Source organism: Cetorhinus maximus, chromosome 9 (genome assembly GCF_964194155.1).
Source record: "Cetorhinus maximus chromosome 9, sCetMax3.hap1.1, whole genome shotgun sequence".
In the NCBI taxonomy this organism is placed as follows: Eukaryota; Metazoa; Chordata; class Chondrichthyes; order Lamniformes; family Cetorhinidae; genus Cetorhinus; species Cetorhinus maximus.
Window position 1 is genome coordinate 72,584,496 of NC_135887.1, and position 26,977 is coordinate 72,611,472.

The window sequence follows — 26,977 nt, forward strand, 5'->3', positions numbered from 1 at the left end:
GCGAGTTGCAGCATGAGCCTTGTACCTTCACTCTGCTGCACTCTGAGGCCGCCGCACCAGTGTCATCAGCCATATCCTCTGTGGGTAGCCCTGTTTTCCAAGGGCCATCCCTGCAGCCTCTGGACCCTGGAAGATGTCAGGGGTCTGAGACCTGCTGAGGATGTAGGAATTGTGCACACTCTCTGGGAACCGTGTGTAGACTTGCAGGATGCATTTATGGTGGTCGCACACCAGCTGCACATTCAATGATTGGAAGCCCTTGCAGTTGACGTAGTTGACCCTGCACCAGTGGGAAACCTGAGATCTGGGCAAATCCCAGTGCTCTTGCATCCTGGCTTTACTGATCCTGGGCGAAATGCACAAAGTTGTGTGCCTTCATGAAGATGGTGATGTGATCTCAGGGATGCATTTGTGTGTGGAAGCTTGCGATATCCCACAGAGTCATCTGTGGAGTCCTGAAAGGAGCCACTGGCGTAAAAATTGAGCGCCGCGGTCACTTTCACGGCCACTGGCAGTGGATGCCCTCCATGTTCCCATAGCGTCAATTCCTTTGGCGCTGGCAAATGTGACCGACTAGTTCCCTGGACATACAGTCTTCAGTGAGACTGGTTCTCGGCCATCTGCAAGAATGAAAAGCGGTGTCTATAGACCGTGGGTTAAGCTAGGTGCCAACCAGCAACGGCTCACTGTGGCTATTCAGCGGTGTGCACATGAGCTGTAGCCGTCCCTTCTTCCTCAGTGTACAGCTCCTCCTTCTGCCCAGCCAGGCACCTCCGTTGCTCTCTTCTCCTTCATCCTCACCCTCTGTAAGCCATGAGCAATATAGCTAGTTTATCAGGCTCCGTGAGCCTGATGTTGTACTCCTGCAGGCTGAAAGGTAGAGACACGTGGGTTAGCATGGGTGTTCTAAGAACCTCTCTTGGTTAAGTCTGAAAGCCTCTTAACACATCCCAGAGAGTTCTGACCACCACTTGGTTGGCCAGAGATTAGTGCGCTGCATTGCTGCCCGAAACCCCACCCACCTCCACCAACTCCACCTGACCGATTGGCAGCAGCTTTGCCCACTGGACTGCATGCTGTGCTGTCAGCTCAGGCACAGGCATTCTGCTAACCCGCACTGCAAAGCTGAGCTGTTAGCTTGAACCATGGGGGAGACTGGACCAAACCGGAATGATGACATTACAAGGGGCTGTGAGCACCTCCACCAGTGACTGCTCCATGGCCAGCTTTAGCAAGGAGATTGTACAATGTGCCCAGTCATCCAATTGTTCTGCAGTCCACTAAAACACTCATTAGTTTTCAGTCTGTGCTTGACAGGTCAAAAGCTCTGTAGCATTTGGTGGCACTTTCATGCCTCTGTGTTGCTTGAGTGGGCAGATAAGCTAGAAGCCAGATTCCACGCATGTCAGTGTGGCTGCACCTGAACTGTAGCAACCACACAGGAATGGTCACTTTATATAAGTTTTTTCTAAAGCATGGCCATTTCCCTCCCACTCCCCATCCCACACACATGCTTGTGCAGCCCTTGCCCCCTCCAAATCTCCTCAACCACAGTGCAACCCTTGCCCCCCCCCCAACTCTTCTTAACCGCACTGCAGCCCTTGCCCCCCCAACTCTTCTCAACCGCAGTGCAGCCCTTGCCCCCCCACCAACTCTTCTTAACTGCAGTGCAGCCCTTGCCCCCCCCCCCCAACTCTTCTTAACTGCAGAGCAGCCCTTGCCCCCTCCAAATCTCCTCAACCACCAGTGCAACCCTTGCCCCCCCAACTCTTCTCAACCACAGTGCAACCCTTGCCCCCCCAACTCTTCTCAACCACAGTGCAACCCTTGCCCCCCCCAACTCTTCTCAACCGCAGTGCAGCCCTTGCCCCCTCCAACTCTCCTCAACCACAGGGCAGTCCTTGCCCTAGCACCAGTCAGCCAGCCAGGAAAATGCGACGTGCCTGTGCCCTCACCTGAGTGTATGGTGCCTCAACCTTGAAGTCCAACAGGCGGCCCGCATGAGCGCTGCGCAGTGTTACTGTGCACTCACCCCTGAGTTCCCCTCAAAGTGCAGGCGCACGCCTTATAAATGCTGTTGTGAAACACGTTGACACACAATCACGCCGACGCGCTCGGATGATCCAACTTGGGGGGGATGATTCCGGCAAACTGGGCTTATAATGATATGCGGATATATTACAATGAAGTTCCTGACATGCGGCAGCAGGAAACACAGCCCACCATTGATGGGCGGAGCAGATGATTGCAACCTGATTTCATGACCATGAAACTGATTCTTGGCCTTTCTGCCATATTGCCTGCTTATGCCCACCATGACAACCGATGCCAGCAGGCACAGAAAATTCCGCCCATAGACTTAGACTGAAACTGTGTGGTTATTGCGTTAGGAGGTATCTGCTTGTAATGAGTAAATTCGTAAACAAATATATAAATACAAAGGTGTGTGTAAAGAATAAGGATAGAAGTAGAGCCAAACGCTTGACTTTCTGGGATATAACATTAGCTGTGTGATTACAAGCTTAGACCTACATTGACGTGCCTTCTGAATTGAAAGAGAAATGGGAGGAGTGAGAGAGAGGATGGTGAGTAAGAAAAAAAATGGTGGGAGTCTGGGCCAAAGGAGGAGGAGGGAGAGAGAGAGATGGACAAGAAAGAGAATCAATGTAGGCAGGAAGAAACTAGAAAGAAGGACAGGAGAAGCATGAGACTTGCCCTAGATGCCATTGATCTATCACATGTGCAAGTGACAGCTTGGCTCAATTTATAGCACTCACACCTCTGATTCAGAAGGTTGTGGATGTAAACCTCCCTCCAGCAACTGAACTTGTAATGTACACTGACAGTGCCGTGGAGAACTGAGAGAGTGCCGCATTGACCTTTGAGTAAGATGTTAAACCCAGGCTCTGCCTGCCTGTTCAGTGGGTCTGAAAAATCCCAGGCATTAATTGAAGAAGGGTAGTGAATTCTCCTCGTGTCCTGGCCAACATACATCCCTCAAGCAATATGACCAGAACTTCTCATGGCAACAATGAAATGAATGAGATATTTTTGGCCATTATGACCCACATAATAGTAGTGACTGTGCTGCAAAGTAATGAATTGTACATGAATCACTCTGAGATCTTTGTGAGATCTGATAAAGCTCTGTGTAAATTAAGGTCCCTTTATCTGAGCTGTTCCCTTTCTGCTAATAGTAGAGATTATAGACACTTCTAACCCTGCCAATTGGATGCAACTCTATTTCAATCTCATGATGTTCCAGAAATGATAGTTTCTCAGAGTCTGTGTGAAAGGGCACTAATCAATGCTAGTACTTTTGAATTATTTTACAGGACTGCAGGACAGCCCGGAGGGCTCGTCTACAGAGGCCATATGGGTGGAGCTGAGGAATAGGAAAGGTGTGACCACACTAATAGGGTTGTATTATAGACCGCCCAATAGTCAGAGAGAATTGGAGGAGCGAATCTGTAGAGAGATAGCAGACCAATGTAAGAAACAGAAAGTTGTGATAGTAGGAGATTTTAACTTTCCACATATTGACTGGGACTCCCATACTGTAAAAGGGCTGGATGGCTTGGAGTTTGTCAAATGTGTTCAGGAAAGTTTTCTAAATCAACATATAGAGGTACCAACGAGAGAGGATGCAATACTTGATCTCCTATTAGGGAACCAGACAGGTCAGGTGACAGAAGTATGTGTAGGCGAACATTTTGGGTTCAGTGACCACAATGTCATTAGTTTTAAGCTAATTATGGATAAGGATAGGTCTGGTTCTCGAGTTGAGATTCTAAATTGGAGAAAGGCCAATTTTGTGGAAATGAGAAAGGATCTAGGAAGAGTGGATTGGCATAAGTTGTTTTCTGGCAAGGATGTGTTCAGTAAGTGGAAGGCATTCAAAGGCGAAATTTTGAGAGTGCAGAGTTTGCATGTTCCTGTCAGGATTAAAGGCAAAGTTAACAGGCATAGGGAACCTTGGTTTTCAAGGGATATTGGCGATCTGGTTAAGAAGAAGAGAGAGGTGTATAGCAGGTATAGGCAACAAGAAGCAAATGAGGTACTTGTAGAGTATAGAAAATGTAAGAAAATACTAAAAAAGGAAATCAGGAAGGCAAAAAGAAGACATGAGGTTGCTTTGGCAGATAATGTGAAGGTAAATCCGAGGGGTTTCTACAAGTATATTAAGAGTAAAAGGATAGTAAGGGACACAATTGGTCCCCTTGAAGATCAGAGTGGCCGTCTATGTGTGGAGCCTCACAAGATGGGGGAGATCTTAAACAGTTTTTTTTGCATCAGTATTTACTCAGGAAACTGGCATAGTGTATAAGGAAGGAAGGGAAACAAGCAGTAGTTTCATGGAACATATAGAGATTAAAGAAGAGGAGGTGCTTGCTGCCTTACAGCGAATAAAGGTAGATAAATTCCCCCGGGCCTGACATGATATTCCCTCGGACCTTGAGGGAGACTAGTGTAGAAATTGCAGGGGCCCTGGCAGAAATATTTAAAATGTCCTTAGCCGCGGGTAAGGTGCCGGAGGATTGGAGGGTAGCTCATGTTGTTCCGTTGTTTAAAAAAGGCTCCAAAAGTAAACCAGGTAATTACAGGCCAGTGAGCCTGACGTCAGTAGTAGGTAAATTATTGGAAGGTGTTCTGAGAGATCGGATATATAATTATTTGGACAGCCAAAGGCTGATTAAGGATAGTCAGCATGGCTTTGTGCGTGGTAGGTCGTGTTTAACGAACCTTGTAGAATTTTTCGAGGAGGTTACCAAGAAAGTAGATGAAGGAAAGGCTGTGGATGTTGTCTACATGGACTTTAATAAGGCCTTTGACAAGGTCCCACATGGGAGGTTAGTTCAGAAGGTTCAGACACTTGGTATCCATGGAGAGGTTGTAAACTGGATTCGAAATTGGCTGTGTGGGAGAAGACAGAGAGTGGTAGTGGATGATTGCTTCTCAGGCTGGAGGTCTGTGACTAGTGGTGTGCTTCAGGGATCTGTACTGGGACCATTGTTGTTTGTTGTCTATATCAATGATTTGGATGATAATGTGGTGAATTGGATCAGCAAGTTTGCTGATGACACTAAGGTTGGAGGCGTTGTGGACAGCGAGGAAGGCTTTCAAAGCTTGCAGAGAGATCCGGACTAACTGGAAAAATGGGCCAGAAAATGGCAGATGGAATTTAATGCGGAAAAGTGTGAGGTGTATATTTTGGAAGATCAAACCAAGGTAGGACATACACAGTAAATGGTAGGGCACTGAGGAGTGCGGAGGAACAAAGGGATCTGGGAGTTCAGATACATAATTCCCTGAAAGTGGCGTCACAGATAGACAAGGTTGTAAAGAAAGCTTTTGACATACTGGCCTTCATAAATCAAAGTATTGAGTAAAGGAGTTGGGATGTTATGGTGAGGTTGTATAAGACATTGGTGAGGCCAACTTTGGAGTATTGTGTGCAGTTCTGGTCACCTAACTACAGGAAGGATATCAGTAAGCTTGAGAGAGTGCAGAGAAGATTTACTAGGATGTTGCCGGGTCTTAAGGAGTTGGGTTACAGGGAAAGATTAAACAGGTTAGGACTTTATTCCTTGGAGCGTAGAAGAATGAGGGGAGATTTGATAGAAGTTTACAAAATTGTGAGGGGTATAGACAGAGTAAATGCGAGTAGGCTCTTTCCACTTAGATTAGGAGAAATAAACACGAGAGGACATGGCTTTAGGGTGAAAGGGGAAAGGTTTAGGGGGAACATTAGGGGGAACTTCTTCACTCAGAGAGTGGTGAGTGTGTGGAATGAGCTACCATCTGACGTGGTAAATGCGGGCTCACTCTTAAGTTTTAAGAATAAATTAGATAGATACATGGATGGGAGAGGTCTGGAGGGTTATGGACTAGGTGCAGGTCAATGGGACTAGCGGAATAATATTTCGGCACAGACTAGAAGGGCTAGACTGTCTCCCCTCTACATTGTCCCCTCTCTACACGCTCCCCTGGCATCACTGCTGCCTCTCTATATTCAGTCCTATATACACTGTCTCCTCTCTGCACTGTCCATGCTCTATAGAGCCTCCTCTCTACGCTATCGCCTCTGCAGACTGTGCCATCCCTACACTGCCCCCTCTCTACACTGCCCCCTCTCTATACTGTCCCCTCTCTACACTGTCCGCTCTCTACACTTTCCCCTATCTACACTGTTCCATCTCTACACTGCCCCCTCTCTACACTGCCCCCTCTCTACCGTGCTGTGCTGTAGTGTTCTATGGTTCTATGGACTACCAACACTCTCTTTTGTTAACCATTTATCAGTTCTGCACTTAATGTACGTGCTTCACAAGGATAGAAGGGAGAGAGCAAAATTATCGCAAGTACTGGCAAGAATGACTTTTCTGATTGAAGTTGGAGAGTCTTATTATCGCTGTGACAGTCTACACAGAAAGATGGTGTTTTATCACAAAAAGGGGAAGATTTTCATTGATAAAGGATAGGTTTGTGATTCACTTACACCAGGTACACAGACTCGCTTGTGTGTGCTAATGTTATGATGTCCCAAAGTGAATAAAGTGACTTCTACTAGTCTCCGTTCCTGCCCCAAACAATATTCCCTTGATCCCAAAACAAAATGATCTGGATGTGAAATTGTCTCTTTTGTTTCTGCCAGCAAGAATAGAAGAAATCACCTTTTCTCAGCTTTCCAAGGCAAAAGCTGCTACTCATCAGGAACCCACCATCTTCCTCTTGTGACAGTGGTTAGACTTTCAGACTCGATGGCCAGAATTTTCCAACCCCCTCGTTGCGGGTTCTCCTGCATTGGGGGTGGCGAGCCATTGAAATCTCCGTTCACATTGGCGGGACCGGAAGATCCTTCTGGCGTGAGGGGCTGGAAAATTTTGGCTGACGTTTCCCTCTTTTCTTCCCCTGTTCATTTTACTCAACTCCATTTAGGGAACTATTTACCATTCAAAGGCATCAACATAAACCTCACTATTTTAAATCCGTCACAATATCTTTCTCATAGAACATAAAGGGTTTGTACATTTGAAAATTAAATGGCATTGGGATGCCCCTAATGTCTTGTACCTATGATATTAAAAGCTAGCGGAAAAGCAGGGGTGTGTTTGGAGCTCTTTGTAACCTCATTCCTTTCCTCTTTCTTAGAATCGACCTCCCATTGACCTGAAGGCTGCCATGCTGGAGATGGTGGACCAGCTGAAGATGAAAAGCTCTGACCCCAATGTAAGTGCCCTCTTCTCTGTGTCAGCACCACATTCATCCTTCATAGAGATTGGCTAATGAGCCAACATGAGGTGCCATTCTTCAGGTAACACATTCAGGTGGATATCCCATAGACAATTCAAAGAAAATAAAGGAGTTCTCCTGATGTTCTGGCTAATAATCCTCCCTCAATCAACACTACCAAAAACAGTTTAACTGATCTCCTATCTTCTTGCTGTTTGTGGGATCTTGTTATGTGCAACGATTGTCTACATAGCAACACTGATAGCATTTCAATGTAATTAGTTGTATGTCAAGCAATTTGAAATGTTCTTAAAAATGTCTCTGTACGTATCGATCTTTCAAGCTTGTTCTTTATTCAAAGTCACTATATTAATAAATATAGTGAGGGAGGTTTTTTAGTCCACCTTAGCTTTTTAATCTAGAATATAGTTCACACACAACACTTCCATAACAACATCCTATCAACCTTGGCTCAGTGTTAGCACTGATACCACAGAGGTTGTAGGCCCCTGTCCAACTCCAGTGAACTGAACATATAATCTAGTTGACACTCACAGTGCAGTAGTGAAGGAATGCTGCACTGTCTGAGGTGTGGTCTTTCAGATGAGGTGTTAAACCGATGCTGCATCTGGATGTAAAAGATCCCGTGGCACTATTCGAAGCAGAGCAGAGGGATTCTCTCCTGTGTCCTGGCCAATAGTTATCCTACAATGCACATCACAAAAACAGATTATCTGGTCATCACATTGCTAATTGGGGGACCTTGCTTTGCTCAATTTGACTGCTGTGTTTCCTACATTACAATAATGATTACACTTCAAAAGTACTTTGAGATGTCCTAAGGTCATGAAACAACAACAATAACAACAGCCTATATTTACATAGCACCTTTAATGTAATAAAACATCCCAAGACACTTCACAGGAACGTCATAAAATATGACACTGAGCCCATTAGGTATTGTGTCAGATGACCAAAAGCTTGGTCAAAGAGAGAGATTTTAAGGAACATCTTAAAGGAGGAAAGTGAGGTAGAGGCGGAGAGGTACAGGAAGGGAATTCCAGAGCTTAGGCCCTAGGCAACTAAAAGTGTGGCCACAATGATGGATCGAGTAAAATTGGGATAAATGCTCAAGAATTCAGAATTAGAGCAGCACTGATATCTCAGATGGTTGTGGAGCTGGAGGAGATTACAGAGATAGGGAGGAACAAGGCCTTGGAGGGATTTGAAAACATGGATGAGAATTTAAAGTAACACAGGGGTAATAGGTGAATGGGACTTGGTGAGAGCTTAGACATGGGCGGCAGACTTTTGGATGACCTCCAGTTTACAGAGGGTAGAGTGTGGGAGACCAGTCAGAAAGATGCTATATATTGTATATATCTTATATGAATGATACATCTTTACTGATGCACACTGGGTGGAGTTGGAGCAGAAGTTAACAGTAGTGGATGCAACACATGAGTTGCTAACCAAGGCCTCATCAAATTGGTAAAGATTCACCATCATTAATCACATTATATCGGGAGTGGTCAGTGTTTTGTCTCCAAAAGAAATCTTCCCAACCACCAGATCAGTGCTTCTCAAACTATTTTCCAATGTGACCCCATTTTAATACTTGAAAATTAAAATGACCCCAGACACCAGCAAAAACAAAACAGCAATAAAACAGCATAGTAACATTCAGTGTATAATTATTAAAGTCCACATATTATAGATCAACATCTAATAATATTATAGATCAACATCTAATAATACATCTTATAAGTATGAAAATCTGTGTTTTTGAAGAACTTTATAAAATTGTACTATTTTATGCACTCATTTAAGTTTCAACCAAGTACTCCATATTCCCTGGTTACAGAAGACTCGGGGAAGCCCATTTCCCCCCTCCCCTTCACACACATTATAATCAGTCCCTCTCCCTCATCACATACACACTCCCCTCTTCCAAACCCCTTCCACCCCGCCCACATACATACGGACCCATCATCGCCCCCACTCACTCACTCAGCAGCCCCTCGACCCAAATCCCCTCCATGCCCCACTCGCACAGCAGCCCCTCTTTCTAACCCCCTTCCACCTCACACACACTCACTTGCTTACCCATCCACCCACCTACCTACCTACCCACCCTTTGCGTCTAGCTGCCAATGCTTGTGAATCGGAGTGAGGGCATTGGATGATTATTTAAATGGAAACAATGTGCATGGTTATGGGGAAAAGGCGGGAGATTGGCACTAAGTTAAAATGCTCAGAGAGCCGGTGCAGACATGATGGGCTGAGTGGCCTCCTTCTACACCGTAACAATTCCATGAGAGTCGCTATCCTGAAGCTGCTACTTGCCTTCCAAGCTCAGCCACATAACCTCTCAGATTTTCCCGCACTCAGTCAGTGACTGAGTTGCAATTTCCAGCCTCTGCGCCAATTTGGCACACAAACATCCCGACCTGCACTCCTAAAGTTAAAGGGTGTTTTGGGCTCACCATCCACCCCTTGCTGTTTAGCAGCAGGGATCCAGTGAGTCCAGGACTGCCCTACCAAAGTGTCCTCTCCAAAGTCACCATTGCTGCCTCAGAGATGGGGGTGCTCTCAACCCCAAATGTGACCTCTGCGACCCCATCAGGGGTTGCGACCCACAATTTGGGAATCCCTGATTCTGACTGTACTCCCAATGTAAATGAGACCAGAGACTCATTGAGCTACAATTCAAATTGTTGCAAGGGATAGCTCAATTTGTAACTGAGCCACATGGACCAAAAGTATCAGGCTGGATTCTGGCTATGTGCGAGATAAGCTGATCTCAGCCAGGTTGGCAGGAATCTGCAGTTAGACTCAGTCTTCATGGTGAAATGAAATTCCCCAGGATTCCCTCTGCTGGTCATTTTCCAGTGAGGCTTCTTAGAAACTACAACAAAGTGGATTGGACTTGGTTACACTGCCTCTCACAGTTGAGTAACCTGCTGAAGTCAGTGTCTAGGTTCAGACATGAAGAATTGCTGATTGGGAGAGATGTTGGTGGGCCTGGAATCAATAACCCAGCAGAAGCCAATGCCTTCATTTCAATAGTGACTACATTTCAAAGGGACTTTGTTACTTTGGTACTCTGTTTAGCAGTTCTAATAGCTCATGGGCACCCTAGTGCTGTAGATTCCCCAAGCCAGGGGAAGCACTTTTTTCAGCTTCTACTCTGTCAAGCCCCTTAAGAATTTTATATGTTTCAATTAAATCAACTATTATACTTCTAAACTCCATGGAATATAGACCTAGTCTACTCAACCTTTCCTCATAGGACAATCCCCTCATCACAAAAACCAGTCTAGTGAATCTTTGTTGCACTCCCTCTAGGGAAAGTATGTCCTTCCTTAGAGAGGAGACAAAACTGTGCGCAATACTCCAGATGTGGCCTCACCAATGTTTGGTACAATTTTACTCTTATACTCTAATCCCTTAATAACAAAAGCTTTAATACCACATAATTTATCTTCCTAATCACTTGCTGTGCCTACATGTTACTTTTCTGTGTTTCAGGTACAAGGACATCTAGGTTCTTCTGAATGCACACATTTCCCAGGCTTGTACCATTCAAAAAAATTCTACTTTTTATTTTTCCTATCAAAGTGGATACACTTCACCACATTGTTTTCCGTCTGCCACGTTTTTAACCACTCGCCCAACCTGTCCATATCCCTCTGCAGCCTCTTTGTAACTTACTCACCTCTTACTTTCCCACCCAACTTTGTATTGTCAACAAACTTGGATATATTACACCCCTCAGCTAAGTCAATATATAGATTGTGAATAGCTGAGGGCCAAGTACTGACCCTTGTGGAACTCTACTAGTTACAGCCTGCCAACCTGAAAATGTCCCATTTATTCCTACTCTCTGTTTTCTGTCCATTAACCAATCCTCAATTCATGCTGAGGTATTACCCCCTATCACATGAGTCCTAATTCTGTGCAATAATTCTTGTGCAGCATCATATTGAATGCTTTTTGGAAATTCAAACACACTACATCCACTGGTTCCCCTTTATCCATCTTACTATTTACACCCTCAAAACACTCTTACAGATTTGTCAAACATGATTTCCTTGTCATCAATTTGTGTTGACTCTGCTGAATCATAGTATGTTAGCCCTACCATGATGTTAGGCTAACTGGCCTATGGTCCCCATTTTCACCTCCTTTCTTAAATGACAGGATAATGTTTGCTACCCTCCAACCCTTAGGAGCTGTTCTAGAATCTAAGAAATTCTGGAAGATCAAAACCAATCCATTCACTATCTCTGCAACTATCTGTTTTAAAACCCCAGGATGCAGGTTGTCATATCCTGGGGATTTGTTGCCATTTAGTCCCATTAATTTCTCCAGTACTAGTTCTTTACCTATACTGATTTATTTATGTTTTCATTCTTGCTAAACCCTTTGTTCCCCATTATTTCTATTTTTCTATTATTCTCCTGTGAAGACAGATACAAAGCATTTGTTTAACATCTCTGCCATTTCCTTATTCCCCATTATAATTTCAGCTGTCCCTGCCTCTCATGGGCCTACGTTTACTTTCACTAATCTCTTCCGATTTACCTTCCTATAGAAACATTAACAATCTGTGTTTATGTCTCTTGTTAGTTTATTCTTTTCTCTTATCAATTTCTTACTCCTCCTTTGCTGAACTCTAAAATCCTTCCCATTTTCAGAATTGCTACTCTGTTTGGCAACACAGTAAGCCACATTCTTTTTATTAATTCATGGGATGTGGGTGTCGCTGGCTGGGCCAGCATTTATTGCCCATCCCTAATTGCCTTTGAGAAGTTGGTGGTGAGCTGCCTTTTTGAACCGCTGCAGTCCATGTGGTGTACACCCTCAGTGCTGTTAGGGAGGGAGTTCCAGGATTTTGACCCAGTGACTGAAGGAACGGCAGTATATTTCCAAGTCAAGACGGTGAGTGGCTTGGAAGAGAACTTCCAGGTGGTGGCGTTCCCATGTGTCTCCTGCCCTTGTCCTTCTACATGGTGTTGGTTGTGGGTTTGGAAGGTGCTGTCTAAGGAACCTTAGTGAGTTCCTGCAGTGCATCTTCTAGATGGTATACCCTGCTGCCACTGTGCACCGATGGTGGAGGGAATGACTGCGGATGCAGTGCCAATCAAGTGGGTTGCTTTGTCCTGGATGGTGTCAAGCTTCTTGAGTGTTGTTGAAGCTGCACTCATCCAGGCAAGTGGAGAGTATTCCATCACACTCCTGACCTGTGCCTTGTAGATGGTGGACAGGCTTTGGGGAGTCAGGAGGTGAGTTATTTGCAGCAGAATTCCTAGCCTCTGACCTGCTCTTATAGCCACAGTATTTATATGGCTAGTCCAGTTCAATTTCTGGTTAATGGCAATCCCCAGGATATTGATGACTTGCTTTGATGTAATATTATCTTTAATTCCTCTTGTTAACCACGGTTGGACCACTTTGCCACTTGGCCTGTGGGATGAAAACAGCTATTTGGACAAGCCACTTCAGTAAGAGAAGGGTGTTCCAGAATTATAGTAACAAGGTTGAATTTAGGACATTGGACTCTGATCAGGATCCAATTAGTTGTTATGATTTTTGTGCTTTTAGGATAGAGATTTATTTTAACAAGGTAAGTGTCTCAAATTTACATTTTAAATTGTGTTTTAGTTGTCAGTTTACTTTTCAACTTCGCATTACACATATTCCACAACAGAGCCTGAAGTCAGTAATGTTGTACCTCCTACACACTGCCCCAAGCACCATCTAGCACGCTGCCATTGTTAAGCCACTTGCTGTGCCTGTGCTCATATTAGCTTCAGGGACTATAATTTCTCACTGTAGTGTATAAAATACAAATTAATGTAGAAAATATGTCCTTTATTCCAGAAATCTCATTTATCAGATGAGCTGTATCTGGTAGAAATCTGTCACTTTTTTATTGTTTGATTATTCCTGCAATTGTCAAGCTGTGGCCTGCCAGCACTTAGGAAAGGAGCACATTCCATGTTTTGTATCCAATATTGGTATCAAGTACTTCTAAATGAGGCGTAGCACAGTTTAGATGTGGAGTAAAGCTTCCTTGACACTCATCAAATGCCCCTAGAGCAGGTATAGCATGTGTTAGATGAAAGACAAAGCTTCCTTGACACTACCCTGTTAAGTACTTACAAGTTAGTTATTATGTCATAAAATTCAAGGTGGAGCTCTTTATCTTCTCTCCTGACAATGTGCCTTAATCCCAATCCCAAAACTGAATACCTTCTTGATCCCATCACTGCGAGACTCCTCATTCCCAAGTCAGTCATTTTGTGGTCAGTGCAGGTGATGTTGTGTTACTGCTGAAGCAGTTTTGTGCTGTGGGCTTGCAGGATGGCTTTGAGACCACCCAAACTCCTGGCTTCCATTCCATCTACCTGTGCTACTAACTGTGTTTAATTGAAAGCAGGTGGTGAGCATTAACTGGGGATTTACTTGCCCCGCTATAAATAGATGTTTGTTTGTAATCTGTAACTGTGTAAATAAATCCTCATAAAACTCTGTAAAGATTAACTCTAGTTATATCCTTCACCACGTGGCTTTCTGGAATATAACATGGAAACAGTGGATAGTTGCCTAAAGATGAAGGTTGAAAGCTAAGAAAAATAAATCAGACAGAAAACTGCTATCCTAGTGGCTATTGTAGAGAAAGCAAGCATAAATTGTTGGGGTATGATTACCCTCCAATGGCCTCGGAGTCTGAACCATATAACCAGTGGAAGAAGGAAGTAGATAGGTGGTCACGGCTTACATCCCTACCAAATAGGAACGAGGTATGCCTTGGCATTGTCACTTTCTACAAGAAATAATGTCAGAAGTAAAGTATTTTGCGAGATGGATGCCTGTCAGTTGGATAGTGATGAAGGGTTGGACCTTCTATTAAGGTTCTTGGATGAAATTTATAAGAAAGATGATTTATTTAATGCCTATGAGGCATCATCAGACTTTGATGGATTTTGGAGAACAGATGGTCATTCCATGGAAAAGTGTATCATGGACTTTAACATATTTTATAAAAGATTTTTGCAATTCAATTTGGGTATCCATGGATCAGTACCAATGTTTAAATTGCTGGATTGTGCAAGGGAGTGTCATATGGACAGGCTCCTGGTTCTGATTGCTGCTCGGTTCTAAGAGAGGGACACCCTGTTAGATCAGATGTCTGTTGCCTTCAAAATGTTCCTGCCAACATCTCCTTCAGCCTTTGGAACAAATGAAACATTCTGTGTTGACATCAATGATTGCCAAATTTCAAAATGGTCCAGATACTGGACGCAGATGTCAATATAACAGAAGGATTAAAGACATTCAGAATGAGGATGAAAGCACCTTTAGCACATAGGAACATAGGAGCAGGAGTAGGCTATTTAGCCCGTTAAGCCTGCTCCACCATTCAAGTCGATCGTGGCTGATCGTCTGCCTCGATACCTTTTTTCCTGTGCTACCCCATATCTCTTGATGTCATTAGTATCCAGAAATCCATCGATCTCTGTCTTGAACATATGAACTTCTACAGTCCTCTGGAGTACAGAGTTTCAAAGAATTACTACCTTCTGAGTGAAGGAATTCCCCCTCATCTCAGTCCTAAATGGATTGCACCTTATTCTGAGACTGTGTCCCCTGATTCTAGACACCCCAGCCAGGGGAAATAACCTTTTTACATCTACCTTGTCTAGCCCCTTAAGAATTTTATAAGTTTCAATAAGATCACCTCTCATTCATCTAGTCTCTAGAGAATACAGGCCCAGTCTCTTTAATCTCTCCTCATAATACAGTCCCACCATCCCAGAAATTAGTCTGTTAAACCTTTGTTGCACTCGCTCTATGAAAAGTATATCCTCTCTTAGGTAAGGGGACCAAAACTGTACACAGCACTCCAGGTGCAGTCTAGCCAAGGTTCTATACAATTGAAGCAAGATACCTTTACTCCTGTAAATCCTCTTGCCAAAATCCCATTTGCCTTCCTAATTGCTTGCTGAACTTGCATGTTAGCTTTCAGTGACTTATGAACAAGGGCACTCAGGTTCCTTTGGACATCAACACTTCCCAATCTCTCACCATTTAAGAAATACTCTGCATCTCGTTCCTGCTACCAAAGTGGATAGCCTCACATTTATCCACATTATATTCCACCTGCTATGTTCTTACCTACTCACTAAGCCTAGATCTGGCTATTACAGTAGAAGACAGAATTGTAACAGTAATAATAGACAAATGAATCCCAGGGACGCCCAAATAACAGTTAACAGATGCTTCAGGTGTGGCTTGGCAGTTCACTGCATAATGAACTTCAAAAATGGAGAGGCCGGGTCTTCAAAATGACACATGGCACACACACTTCTAAGGAGGAGGATGAAGATGATAATGAATCCAAATGAATTGGACTGGTCACAAGGAGCTATAGTCTTGCGATGAAGCGTTCATCACAGACTCATTTAACTGTGCAGTGTTAAATGGTGCTTGCACTTTGACAATATGTGGAACAGATTAGTTAAAATATTATCTTTGTTCACTAATTAAATAGGATTGATGCAAGGTTAAGGAGTATGAAAGCACTATGACCATGTGTTGAGATCACTTAAGAGAGTTGTAATTCCATGTAAAATAGCTAGAATAAGCCATTGTGTAAGTGGTGACTTTAATGAGGTAGCTGCGATGGATCTACAGGTATGGGACAAAGGCAGCAGCTTTTTCATTCCACATTTTGTAGACCTTGTGGTCAAATTTAGGCTTTCAGCAATAATATGTACAGCAACTGCAAAAGGGTTATGAAAGACAAAATCTTGGGGAAAAGGATGGGACTTGGGGACCCAGCAAAGTCTCTGTCTGATAATGGAGGGAAATTTGCCAATGATAAGTTCAAAAACATCTGTGAAAAATTAATATCATGGTTGTGAATACCACAGCTGAAAGTCCTTTCAGTAACGGACTTTGTAAAAGGAATCATGTGGTAATTGATGAAAGGTTGCATAAAATTTTAGCTAATCAACCAGACTACAAGTTGGCAACTACCCTGGCATGGGCGGTTCATGCAAAGAATCCCCTCATGATGGTTGGAGGATATAGACCCCCTCGGTTATTTTACGGCCAAAATCCCAAATTGCCTTCTGTGCTTTGTGATGGTCCTCCTACTCTAGAAGTTGCTACACTTGGTGCCATTTTGTCTGAATGATTTGCATGCGGGGGATGAGCTTTTATCAAGGCTGAGGGCTTGGAGGAAATTTGGAGAATGCCCAGGCATTGTATCAGACCATCTGAGACAGAGGCTGGGATTTTCCGTGCCTGCCGACATCGGGCATGATCGGTGGCGTGAGCAGACAATATGGCACGATCGGTTTCATGACGACGTGAAACCAGTTCGCAATTGTCTGCTCAGCCCGTTGATGGTGGGCCGCGTTCCCCACCATCGGACGTTGGGAACCTGATTGTAATACATCAGCGAATCATTATTAGGCCTACTCGGCGGAATCCACCCCCCTCCCCCGGATCATCTGTCCACATCGGTGGGAAAACACGCCGACATGTTTCACAACTGCACAGGCAGCACCACATCACTTTTAAGGGGGGCTGACGGCAGGTCTCTACCTGCCAGATAAGCCATATGTGGGTGGCTTTTCAATGGCTGCAGGGCTAGGGCTTGCTTGGGGAAGGGGGAGAAGTGGCCCCGGGCAAAGGAAGAAGCTGCAGAGCAAGGGCCGTACTGGGGAAGGAGGGTATCCCAGGGTGTGTGGGGGAGGCACATGTCGATCTGTGCAAGTGACCTCAAGATGGTGAGGGCTGAGGGGGCAGTCTTCAGAGCAGATGAGGCCAGATGGTCATGTGAGGGTATATGTGTGAGAATGGGTGATGATGTTCCTTGAGCTGGCAGTGAGTGAGATGCCAGTGAATGTGTGATGGGCTTGAGTGTGTGAGTTTAGAGTGATGAGATGGCTGCCATACCCTGGCTGCACGGATGAGATCATTCACCCTTAATCTGCACTGGATGGTCAACCTCTTCTGCGCAGCATTGACACTGGTCACCACTGCCATCACCTACCAAGCCGGAGTAGTAATGTTGCTGCCCTTCCTGCAGCCAGAGCGGAGGTAGAGGACATCACAGTGGGCCACCACAGCATCCAAAGGGCGCGCAAGGGCTGCATTCTTGCCTTTCAGGACCATGTCTTCTTTGCTGCAGTCCTGGGCTGGAAGCACTGAGCACGGCTGTACTTTAAATGTGGTGCCTGGCGTGATGAAGCAGCGAGATGGTGGCATCACAGGTGAATCAGAGCCTGCCCACCATCAAAATGGCACGTATCCCTGGAATGCATAATTAATGTGGTAGGGGTTTGGGACGATGTGGCGTGAAAAGCCACCGTTGCGGCCGGTGGGTAAAACGTCGTTTTGCCCGCTCACTACTGCACTTAGTGCAAATCTGGGACGATTCCGTCCAGAATTTAATTCAGGAGATTTGACCCAGTATAAAATAAAGGGTCATGGGAATGGAAAGGCTCTAGGAAGTTGTTAGGTTACGATAGTATGACGGTGCTTAATAAACATGGCAATGTTAAATATTAAGGCTCATTCTTCATGATTAATGAGAATTAATCAGACTCCAAACAGCTGATAGAAGTAAACAAGGCACCCTGTACTTCATATGCTCATTTTTTTATCTCCTGGGAACAGAATGTGATAAATCAAGGGCTGTGTAGTGGTAATGGTCATGACACAGGCCAATTGCCCAGCATGGGTGCTCAGGTGGTATATATTTCAGTGTGATCCAGTGAATGGAAAGATGTGATAATTGTGGGGTGCAGGAAAAGTTACTGGCAAGTTTAAACATTGGTTGAATGTTCAGGATGATGGCCAAGAAGTGAGGCACATTGACTGGCAGTATGCGTTGAAGGAGTGGAGAGTGCGAAAGTGTATTGCAAGTAATGACAGTGGGTCCAGAAGTGACTCCTGCATGTGAAAATGATTATGCACCAGAGAAAGACCATCATATAGTGAAAGAGGGCATTCTTATATTAATAGTCCAGATAGACATAAAAATGCAAGTAAAGGCCATAACTTTAATAAATTAGATGATGAAATAAAGGCTACAAAATATTTCTGTAATAAAACTAGAAGCAGAAATCCTCATGCTGGTGAGGTTTTGGAGGCTGCCAATAAACTTGCTGATGAACTAATAAAGGAGGCAAAACATAGTTGGAGAGAGTTTGGAGTTTATTCTGAGGTATCAGATTAGGAGCAACCAGCTTTGTCACAGAGGTGGATTTGCACTGAAAAAGTCCTTGCAGTGGAAGTTATGAGGCTAGGAGTTTTGAAAAGCAACTGGGTGATACAGATGTTAATATGGTCTGTCCCACAGCTGGCAAAGTAACCCTGAAAATCTTTTATAGCTTTTGGCCACTCATTCATAGGATTGAAAATCAATCTATATAAAATCCTCATTTATGCAATGTGCTACTTTTCAGAGAGAAATGTTTCTAAAACCATCCAAAGGGGCAGCAGATCACTGAAGGTAAACTATGGAAGCTAAACAAATGCATCCGTGGCCTGAATGATGCTTCCAGTACGTGGTATCTTTTGGTTAGATCTGTTTTGCAGAAAATTGATTGTGTTCAACTAAAAATAGATCCTGCAATATTTTATTGGTATTATAAAGGAAAACTTTCAGGCATCTTCATGATGCATGTTGAAGATTTGTTATGGGTTGGTACTGTGGCATTTGAGAAATGTGTTATTAATGAGATTAGAGTGGCATTTAAAATTTGGGGTCAAGGTTTTGAGGCTTTAAAGATGTTACTTTAGATTAGGTATGGAATAACTAGATCAACAGTCTGACTTAGAGAATGTACTCCCATCCTGGTCAATTGTGAAAGATCTTCACAGAAAAGGGTTGTTACTGTATATCAGAAGAGACAGAGCAATTGTGAAGCTTGATTGGTCAGTTGCTATGGCTGTGCACTCAGACTAGGCCAGATGTTAGCTTTGATGTATTGGCATTGACTACTATAATGAAAAACACTGAATTCAAGAATGTTTAAAGGGCAAATAAAACATGATACAATTAAATCTGAAAAAAATGTGTTGCCAAATTCCCATCCTTGGGTGATCCAAAGAACATGAAACTAGTCATGTTTAGCAATGCTTCACATGATAATCTTCCTGAAGGGTATTGTAGTGCAGTTGGTTTCATTATATGTATAATGGCTGTCAAATGGTTAATGGTGTCCCTTAGCTTGGGAAGCTTAGAAATTAGAAAGGGTTGTTAAAAGTACTTTGGCTTCCCACCAGACTCAGTGTTTTAGCAGTGGACGTGGGATTCTATTTGTCAAATATTTTAAGTAAAATTCTGTAAAAGGGGTGTACTAAAGATTCTATACCATTGAATACTATGCAAATTATCGTTCATTGTGGGATAATGTACTTTCTACGAATAGTGTGGGTGGTATTCATGGAGGGAATGGGGGCCTGGAGAGCCGGCGAAACCGCCATGTCACTTCCTTTAGGGAAGTCCTGCCAAATTAAGTTCCACTCGAGCATTAACTGGGTAGCAGAGAGCCTTCCCCAGGGTCAAGGACCTCGGGAGCAGAAATTCCACTCGCAGAGAGCTGCCAGCCAGCCAATCAGAGGCTGGCAGCTCTATTGATCGGTGGCACCATCTGGGAGACAGTGCCTGCTGCCAGTAAGACATTCACCTGAGGCCCAGGATCATCTCTGGGCCCCAGACCACAGGTGAGTAATGGTGGGAGAGGAGTCGCCGGAGAGTGGGATTGGCAGCAAAGGCAGGGGTGGCTCTCAGCGGCCCACTCCCCCCGTGGATATAAGGCACTAAGAGTCTTTGAATGAGGGATTTCCCTGGAAGCCAGAAAGCAATGCCCCATGGGTTTGGTTATCCTGCTTTCTATCTGGAGAGCCGTCTACCCACTGCTGGGTTAATACCACCGGCGACAGGATGAGACCCTTAAGTGGGTATTAATTGCCGCTTAAGGGCAGCGGGGTAGGAAGGCCACCCATGGACCTTCCACCACGGACTTAATTGGGATGGAAGGCGGTGAGATCATCGCTCGCCACCCTCTCACCTGATTGAATGCCCCCCCGCCCAGGCAGAGGACATTAAATTCCATCCTGTGAGTATGGATTTACCTTGCTGACTTGAAACAAATGCTGGAGAGAAAGGAAATCTCTAAAATTAAATGGGTGGATGCAAGTCACCAACTGTTTGATTGTTTACAAAAAGAAACGCAAGTACGGGGAAATTATTAGGAGTCCGAGAGGAGGACTCTCACAATGTAATACTTTGTGCAGATTATGGAAGCTTTTGATTTAATTTGTTTTGAAGTTTTGGTTGTACACATAAAGTCCAACTTTTATTTAAAGAGAGCGATTGTGTTTAATTGTAGGCAGGTGGTGGGAATTATTTAAGGATTCACTTGAGTCCTTATAAATAGACACTGGGCAGAATTTTACATTCGGTGTGCGGGCAGGCAGGTTGGCCACATATTCAAGAACCTCATTCACGAGTGGGACAAGAGGGGTGAGTGGGCTTGCTAATGCGAGTTGTCAGTACTTTAGCTTATAAGTTACTGCTTCTTGCTTGTGTGAACAGGGCATCTTCATTTCGCTTCAGAGCTGTTTTGACAGAAATAAGAGGCTTCAGATCAGGACTCGGGAGGAGTCATACCACTAGGGGCCTTCCAGGTATCAGACAGCCTTCCCCTACCCTGGGAACAGGGATTGTGGTCTCTGCTGGAGGCACCTCCTCTGAGGAGGAAGAGAGGGTAAGAAGGGGGAGGAGACCAGGTGTCCTATTCAGCCTCCAGGGAGCCACCTGTGGGAAGACAGGCGCAGGCACAAGGGGCGCAGGGCCAACAGGAAGTCCAAGGCAGAAGGCGCCACAGAAGACGTCACTATCCTGCTGCTGCAGCTACCTCAATATGTCTGAGGTGTAATGCCAAAGGAGGCTCCGCCTCTCAAGGGAGACAGTGACCTCCATCTGTCAGATGATCGGCTCCAACAGTGTGGGTGGACACCCCAGGCCAGTGGCGCTGATGGTCACAGTGACCCCCAACTTTTATGCCTCCGTTCTTTCCAGGGTCGGTGGGGGATCTGTGTGGAGTCTCCCAATCAGCTGTCCACAGTTGTGTCAAGCTGGTGACAGACTCTCTGTTCAGGTGTGCATTGACTTTCATTCGCTACCGTGTGGACAAGACCAGCTAGGCAGAGCGAGCCAGAGGCTTTGCCATGATTGCTGGGTTCCCCTGCATCCAGGGTGCAATTGACTGCACACATGTGGCCATCAAGGTGCCAGCGGGTGAGCCCAGTGCCTTCATCAATAGGAAGGGATTCCACTCCATGAATGTGCAGATAGTGTGTGACCAGAGGACACAGATTCTGCAAGTCTGTGCAAGGTACCCAGGCAGCTCCCATGATGCTTACATCCTGAGACACTCCCAGGTGCCCAGGCTCTTCAGTGCTCCAGCCTGGCTGGATGCTTGCCTGACTGAGAAGGTGTGATGCTGGTGCGTCCTATGGTTGCTGTCCTCTGGGGTGAGCGGTGGGCCTTCAGTCTCCTCACCCCGATGAGCCTTTGGTGAGCTTGAGAGGAAGAACAAGGATATGTCATTAGTTGAAGTCATTACACTGTTACTGTACAAGCCTGGCACCCGGATCAGGGGGCCCTCGTCTTTCTATTATTAATGGGGATTCCATGTTCGAGGCTCACAACAATATACAGACAACAGTGGAATGGTTGCTATTACAGACATTCTAACCTCAGTGCACTGCATTCTTACCTCCCTGTGGCACCCCACCCTCACCGTGGCCGGTTGACCTGGGCCCATGGCGCCTCTCCAGCTCCAGGACCTCCTGCTCGTATCTACTCAAGATTAGAAGGTGGGATGGTCCTCCGCCAGTCCGTAACCTCTCTGCATTGTTATGGGATGTCCTCTCCTGAAAGGACAGAGGAGCACTGATTAGTCCACCCTGTACTTGCATTGCCATTGCAGCCTGACTAACCCCACCTGAAGAACACCTCGCAGGGCTCAGCCAATTCGTAACTCTGGAGTCGCAAGACACTCATTCTAAGCAGCCAGGGCTCACCCCCTCGCCCAGATGCTGCCTCATTGACATCTGCCACTCATACTTTAAGAACTCTTGAGGCCCGGGGGGGATGGGGGTGGTGCTCCTAACTGCTGTGCTAAGTGACCCATGACCACTCGGTACTCACCCTTCCCAATCGCAGGAGATCATTGAATCGCTTACGACACTGCGCCCATGTGCACCTCACCACATCATGGAGCTCACCCTGGATGCCACCTCCTCCCAGGCATTTTTGGTGAGGTGGGGGGGGCCTCTTCCTCCAGTCCTTGGGGACAAGTATGTCTCTGCATGCCACCACCTCCTGCAGGAGGGCAGCAAGACACTCGGAAAAACGTGGGGCTGACTGCCCTGCCGACCTGCCCTCCCGCCTGCTGTGTTCAACACTGAGGTTCTCCATAGCGACGGTCCCTCCGAGTCACTGGCAGCCTTCGCATGGCTGCCTGCGCTGTTTTTGAATCGGTCGCTGGGTCGCCATTGGCCCCGGCGGACATTGAGCCCCCGCCCCCACCTGCCCCTTCTCGCTGATGCCGCTGTTGCGTATTACACTGGGTGGGCCTTAATTGGCCCGCCCGTGTAAAATGGCGGATCGCAGGTGACAGTCGGGTCCCTGACCACCCCCGCCTGCTCCCGCCGAGCCTGCCCGACAACTGGAAAATCCTGGCCACTGATTTAAACTGTGGTTGTGGGGTTAGGAGGTGCTTGCTAGGAATCTGTAACTGTGTGAATAAATGCTAATAAAAGTGCTGCAAAGATTGGCTGCAGCTATATCCTTCATTTAGCTGGCTTTTTGGAATATAACACCTTGGCCCGAGACCCCAAAAAGGCTGCATTACTATCATGGGCAGAACCATCTCGTCCTTTGGAAGCAATTAGCCTATAAAAGGAGAAAACTTGCAGTAGAGAGAGCACTGTTGCTATATTTTTTAGTGGTTTGAAGTGCAGTTATCTTTCAGAAAGCATTGAGTCAGTGCCCCAGTTGTTATCCTGATTGTGTTGACGCGTACTGGCAGACAGCACCTCAAATTTCAACCTGTCTCCATTCATTCTTGCTTCATCAGCAGTAGGTGCTGGTGCAGTTGACTGCACCTGCATTGGTGTATTTCATTCAAATTCCGCCACCACCCACTTCAGGTTTTACTGGGCTACCTCTTGCCCTTGACACAGTTGTGTTTGACAGCAGTAAGGAACTTGGAGGCAAGCAAGGCCTTTGTATAATTATGTCATCTGAAGGCTACAGTCTGATTAACAGAAAGCGCTACAAGGCATTCAATTAAAGCTTTTCTCCCAGAAGCTGTCAACCCTGACAGCCTCTCACGGTTTGTTGCTTTTTTATTGCTGCTCTGCTCACGGTCATTCTTTCCATTCACAGTCGATGCAATAATTGTAAAATTTTCTGCTGAAGCCTTTTATCAAAAAAAATTAATATTTCAAAATATCCAGGGTCACTCTCAAAATTCAGAAAGTGGCAGAAACACATTCCCACTGAAAAATCCTTGGAATATAATGGAATCTCTGAGGATAATGAATGGGATTTGTCAGATGATGTAAGAATATTTATTGTACTGACAACAATGTCCCTCTAGTTGTTCAACCTCAGTAGAGAATGAGGTCAAAGATGGGGGTGAACCACTCAGTTTATTTCTCATTGTGAACCTCGCGGCTCTGCATCTGTATTTGGAATGCACGCCCATTGACTACATTGACCCCGCAAGTACCAATTTATTTTAACCAGAAACCAAGTTATAGAAGCCCTTATCTGCTGCACTACTGTCTGATGTTTCAGAGTTCACATTCATTGCAATACTGCCTGCTACTCCTGCCTAATAAACCACAACTCCTCACTGTTTAGTATTCCAAACCTCATTCAGTGCAATATTGTCTGATATATCAGGCGCCTCATTCAGTGCAATATTGTCTGATATATCAGGTGCCTCATTCAGAGCAATATTGTCTGATATATCAGGTGCCTCACTCAGTGCAATATTGTCTGATATATCAGGCACCTCATTCAGTGCAATATTGTCTGATATATCAGGTGCCTCACTCAGTGCAATATTGTCTGATATATCAGGCGCATCATTCAGAGCAATATTGTCTGATATATCAGGCCATTCATGAAGTGCAGTAGTGCCTAAAATAGCACACCCCTCATTCAGAGCAATAGCAGAGCTCTCAATCATTTTGCTTCTGAGGCTCCTATCCCATGTTATAAATATTTCATGGACTCCCATAACACAACATGGGTACTTTTTTCTGTGCAGAAATTAGTCAAACAATTAAACGTACGTATTTATCTTTTTTGTTTTACTTACTTAATATGATGAGGAGATTGATTGCATCATCTCCATTGCCATACTGCGAGAGTGCTGCATGAGAGGGCTTAGAAGTTAGACCCAAGTAGTGAATGACAAGCTTTTATATCCTGCTACCAGGGTGAAGGAAGTCTTTAAAAAAAAGCCTGCCATAAAAAGCCTGCTGTTGGACACACTTGTGTAACAGAATTAAGAGATGCTCCTCTTTGCAGATACTCAGTTTGGGGATTTTACTGTACTTTTGATAGAGTCTGATTAATTTAACGTGGTAAGCAATTCAGGAAACAATGTTAGATAATACACCAGTGTTGGACATTCAATAAGGTGTTTCACGAGTGTGAGAGAACCACGCAATAGTTGTGATACATGGGGCTATATTTTCGAATGAACAAAACTACCTTAATATATTAAGTCATTAAGTCTATTTATTAGATGATTTAAAACCCAATAATAACCTCACTCTCTTTAATCGATAACTGGAAATTGGATACAGTTTTATTTTTCAACTACCATCAAGTCAGAGACAAGCTAACACAGAATATAACCAGAATCAGTCCCTAAACCCCAGCATTGCTGGCACCCATTGGAGTGAGTGGATGTAAAGAGGAAGCTCTCCTTCGGTGATTCTATTGTTCTAGCCGGTTACTTATTTTCACTTGCTGCTGCTCCTTATCAAATAGATTGAGGAAATCCCCAATCCTTTTGATGCTGTTGGTGATAATCTCAATGTTCTCCCTGTTGGCTAAGTCCTGGTGTATCCCTCTCTCTCTACCAGATCACCCTGCCCCGCCAAATCTAAAGCACAATGATGACCCCTAACCCAACCCAGCTGTAATCGCTGCACTGATTGGCTTTGCATTGCCTCGAATAAATTGAACAGCCAGACTGTCCACATCTAACCCAAAAGTGCAGATTAAGCAAGATTAATGATCAGGAGCAGAGCAGATTGAGGCGATGGATAAAATAGCTATTTCCAGTCGTCCCTTTAAAAACCTAAGGGGCCACGGACTCTCTGTTGAGATCTCCTATGATACAGCACATCCCTATTACATCAGTGTAATATTGTCTGTTGTAACACATCCCTCATTTAATCCAATATTGTCTGATATAACACAACCCTCATTCAGTGCAATATTGCCTGATATAGCAAACCGCTTATTCACTCTAACATCTGGTAACGCACCCCCAATCAATGTAGTTTCATCTGAGATAGCATGCCCCTTATTCCATGTAATACTGGCTTGATTTAGAATATCACTCATTTTGTGACTGCCCTTATTCACTGCACATTGTCAGATATTCTACATCCGTCCCCTATTTCAATACTCTCTGATATATTGTATCCTCACTCATTGCCACCCTGCCTATCTCATGTGCTTTCTCACTGACCCTTTATTGGTGCAGGTAACTCAGGGACAGATGGAGGACTGCATTAAGCAGGAATTTGCTAAAATGAGGCAGCTAGTGACCGAGGAAGAGCGCAAGGCCCTTCACCTCGTGGACCTGCAGGAGGCAGTGGCTACGGCGCATGTAGCTGAGCTGATTGCTGAGATTAATGTCACCATGGAGAAGCTTACAGAGGAGATGCAGGAGATCACAAGGCAGCTGGATGCCTTCAACCAGTTGGCTCTGCTGAAACCAAAGGTAGGTGATGCCCGCTGATCTAACTGTAGCTATGTGTGCAAAGACTGAATGAGCAAAACCCGTAAGGATGGTGCTGACTACTCTTATTGGAATTAAAGCTCCCACTCCATACCAATTGCACCATACCAGCACTGACTGTAGCACCAACTGCTGCTCAGGTGAAAGGCCAGATAGAAAATCTGGATTGACACCTCAGCCTCTGTTAACACTAGAAAGAAATTATAATTAATATTTTAGAATTACACAGTTGCAGAAATAAATTATTTTGTATTTTGAACATCCTGGCTGCCAGTTAGAATTTCTCGAAGTCCATTGATCTATCATACATTTATTGAAATCCTACCAATTCTGACTTCCTTGTTTTGCCGGAATGGTGTGTGTCAAACACTTGCTAACCACCCGTGGTTGCTGCTCATCTCGGATGCAGGTATTGAGCGTAGTTGTTGCTAGGTCCCACAGAAAGCTGGAACGGCCAATGCGCTTGAATCTGCGTGCTGAAGGACTTGTGCTTGTCTCAATGGATGCTGATGATGATTATTATTATTATATCAGCATTTCATTAAATTGGGTGCAGATCACAAGGGGGTGAAATAGGTCAATGACAGTTGCGCAAATTAAGCTCAAATCGAAATGGCAGCCATTTTACACCAATCCTGATTTTAATGCTG

At 44.8% G+C, this 26,977-nt stretch overlaps 1 protein-coding gene across 2 annotated transcripts in view; it reads left to right on the top strand.

The window, feature by feature from the left end:
- The window catches only part of trim44 (tripartite motif containing 44), a 114,689-nt gene that overhangs the window by 15,987 nt on the left and 71,725 nt on the right, over positions 1 to 26,977 (top strand). For both annotated transcript variants that reach the window (XM_078548860.1, XM_078548858.1), the window contains exons 2-3: positions 7,153 to 7,230; positions 26,070 to 26,309. In XM_078548860.1, the coding sequence (XP_078404986.1) occupies positions 7,153 to 7,230; positions 26,070 to 26,309 (318 nt within the window). The remainder of the gene's footprint in view (positions 1 to 7,152; positions 7,231 to 26,069; positions 26,310 to 26,977) is intronic.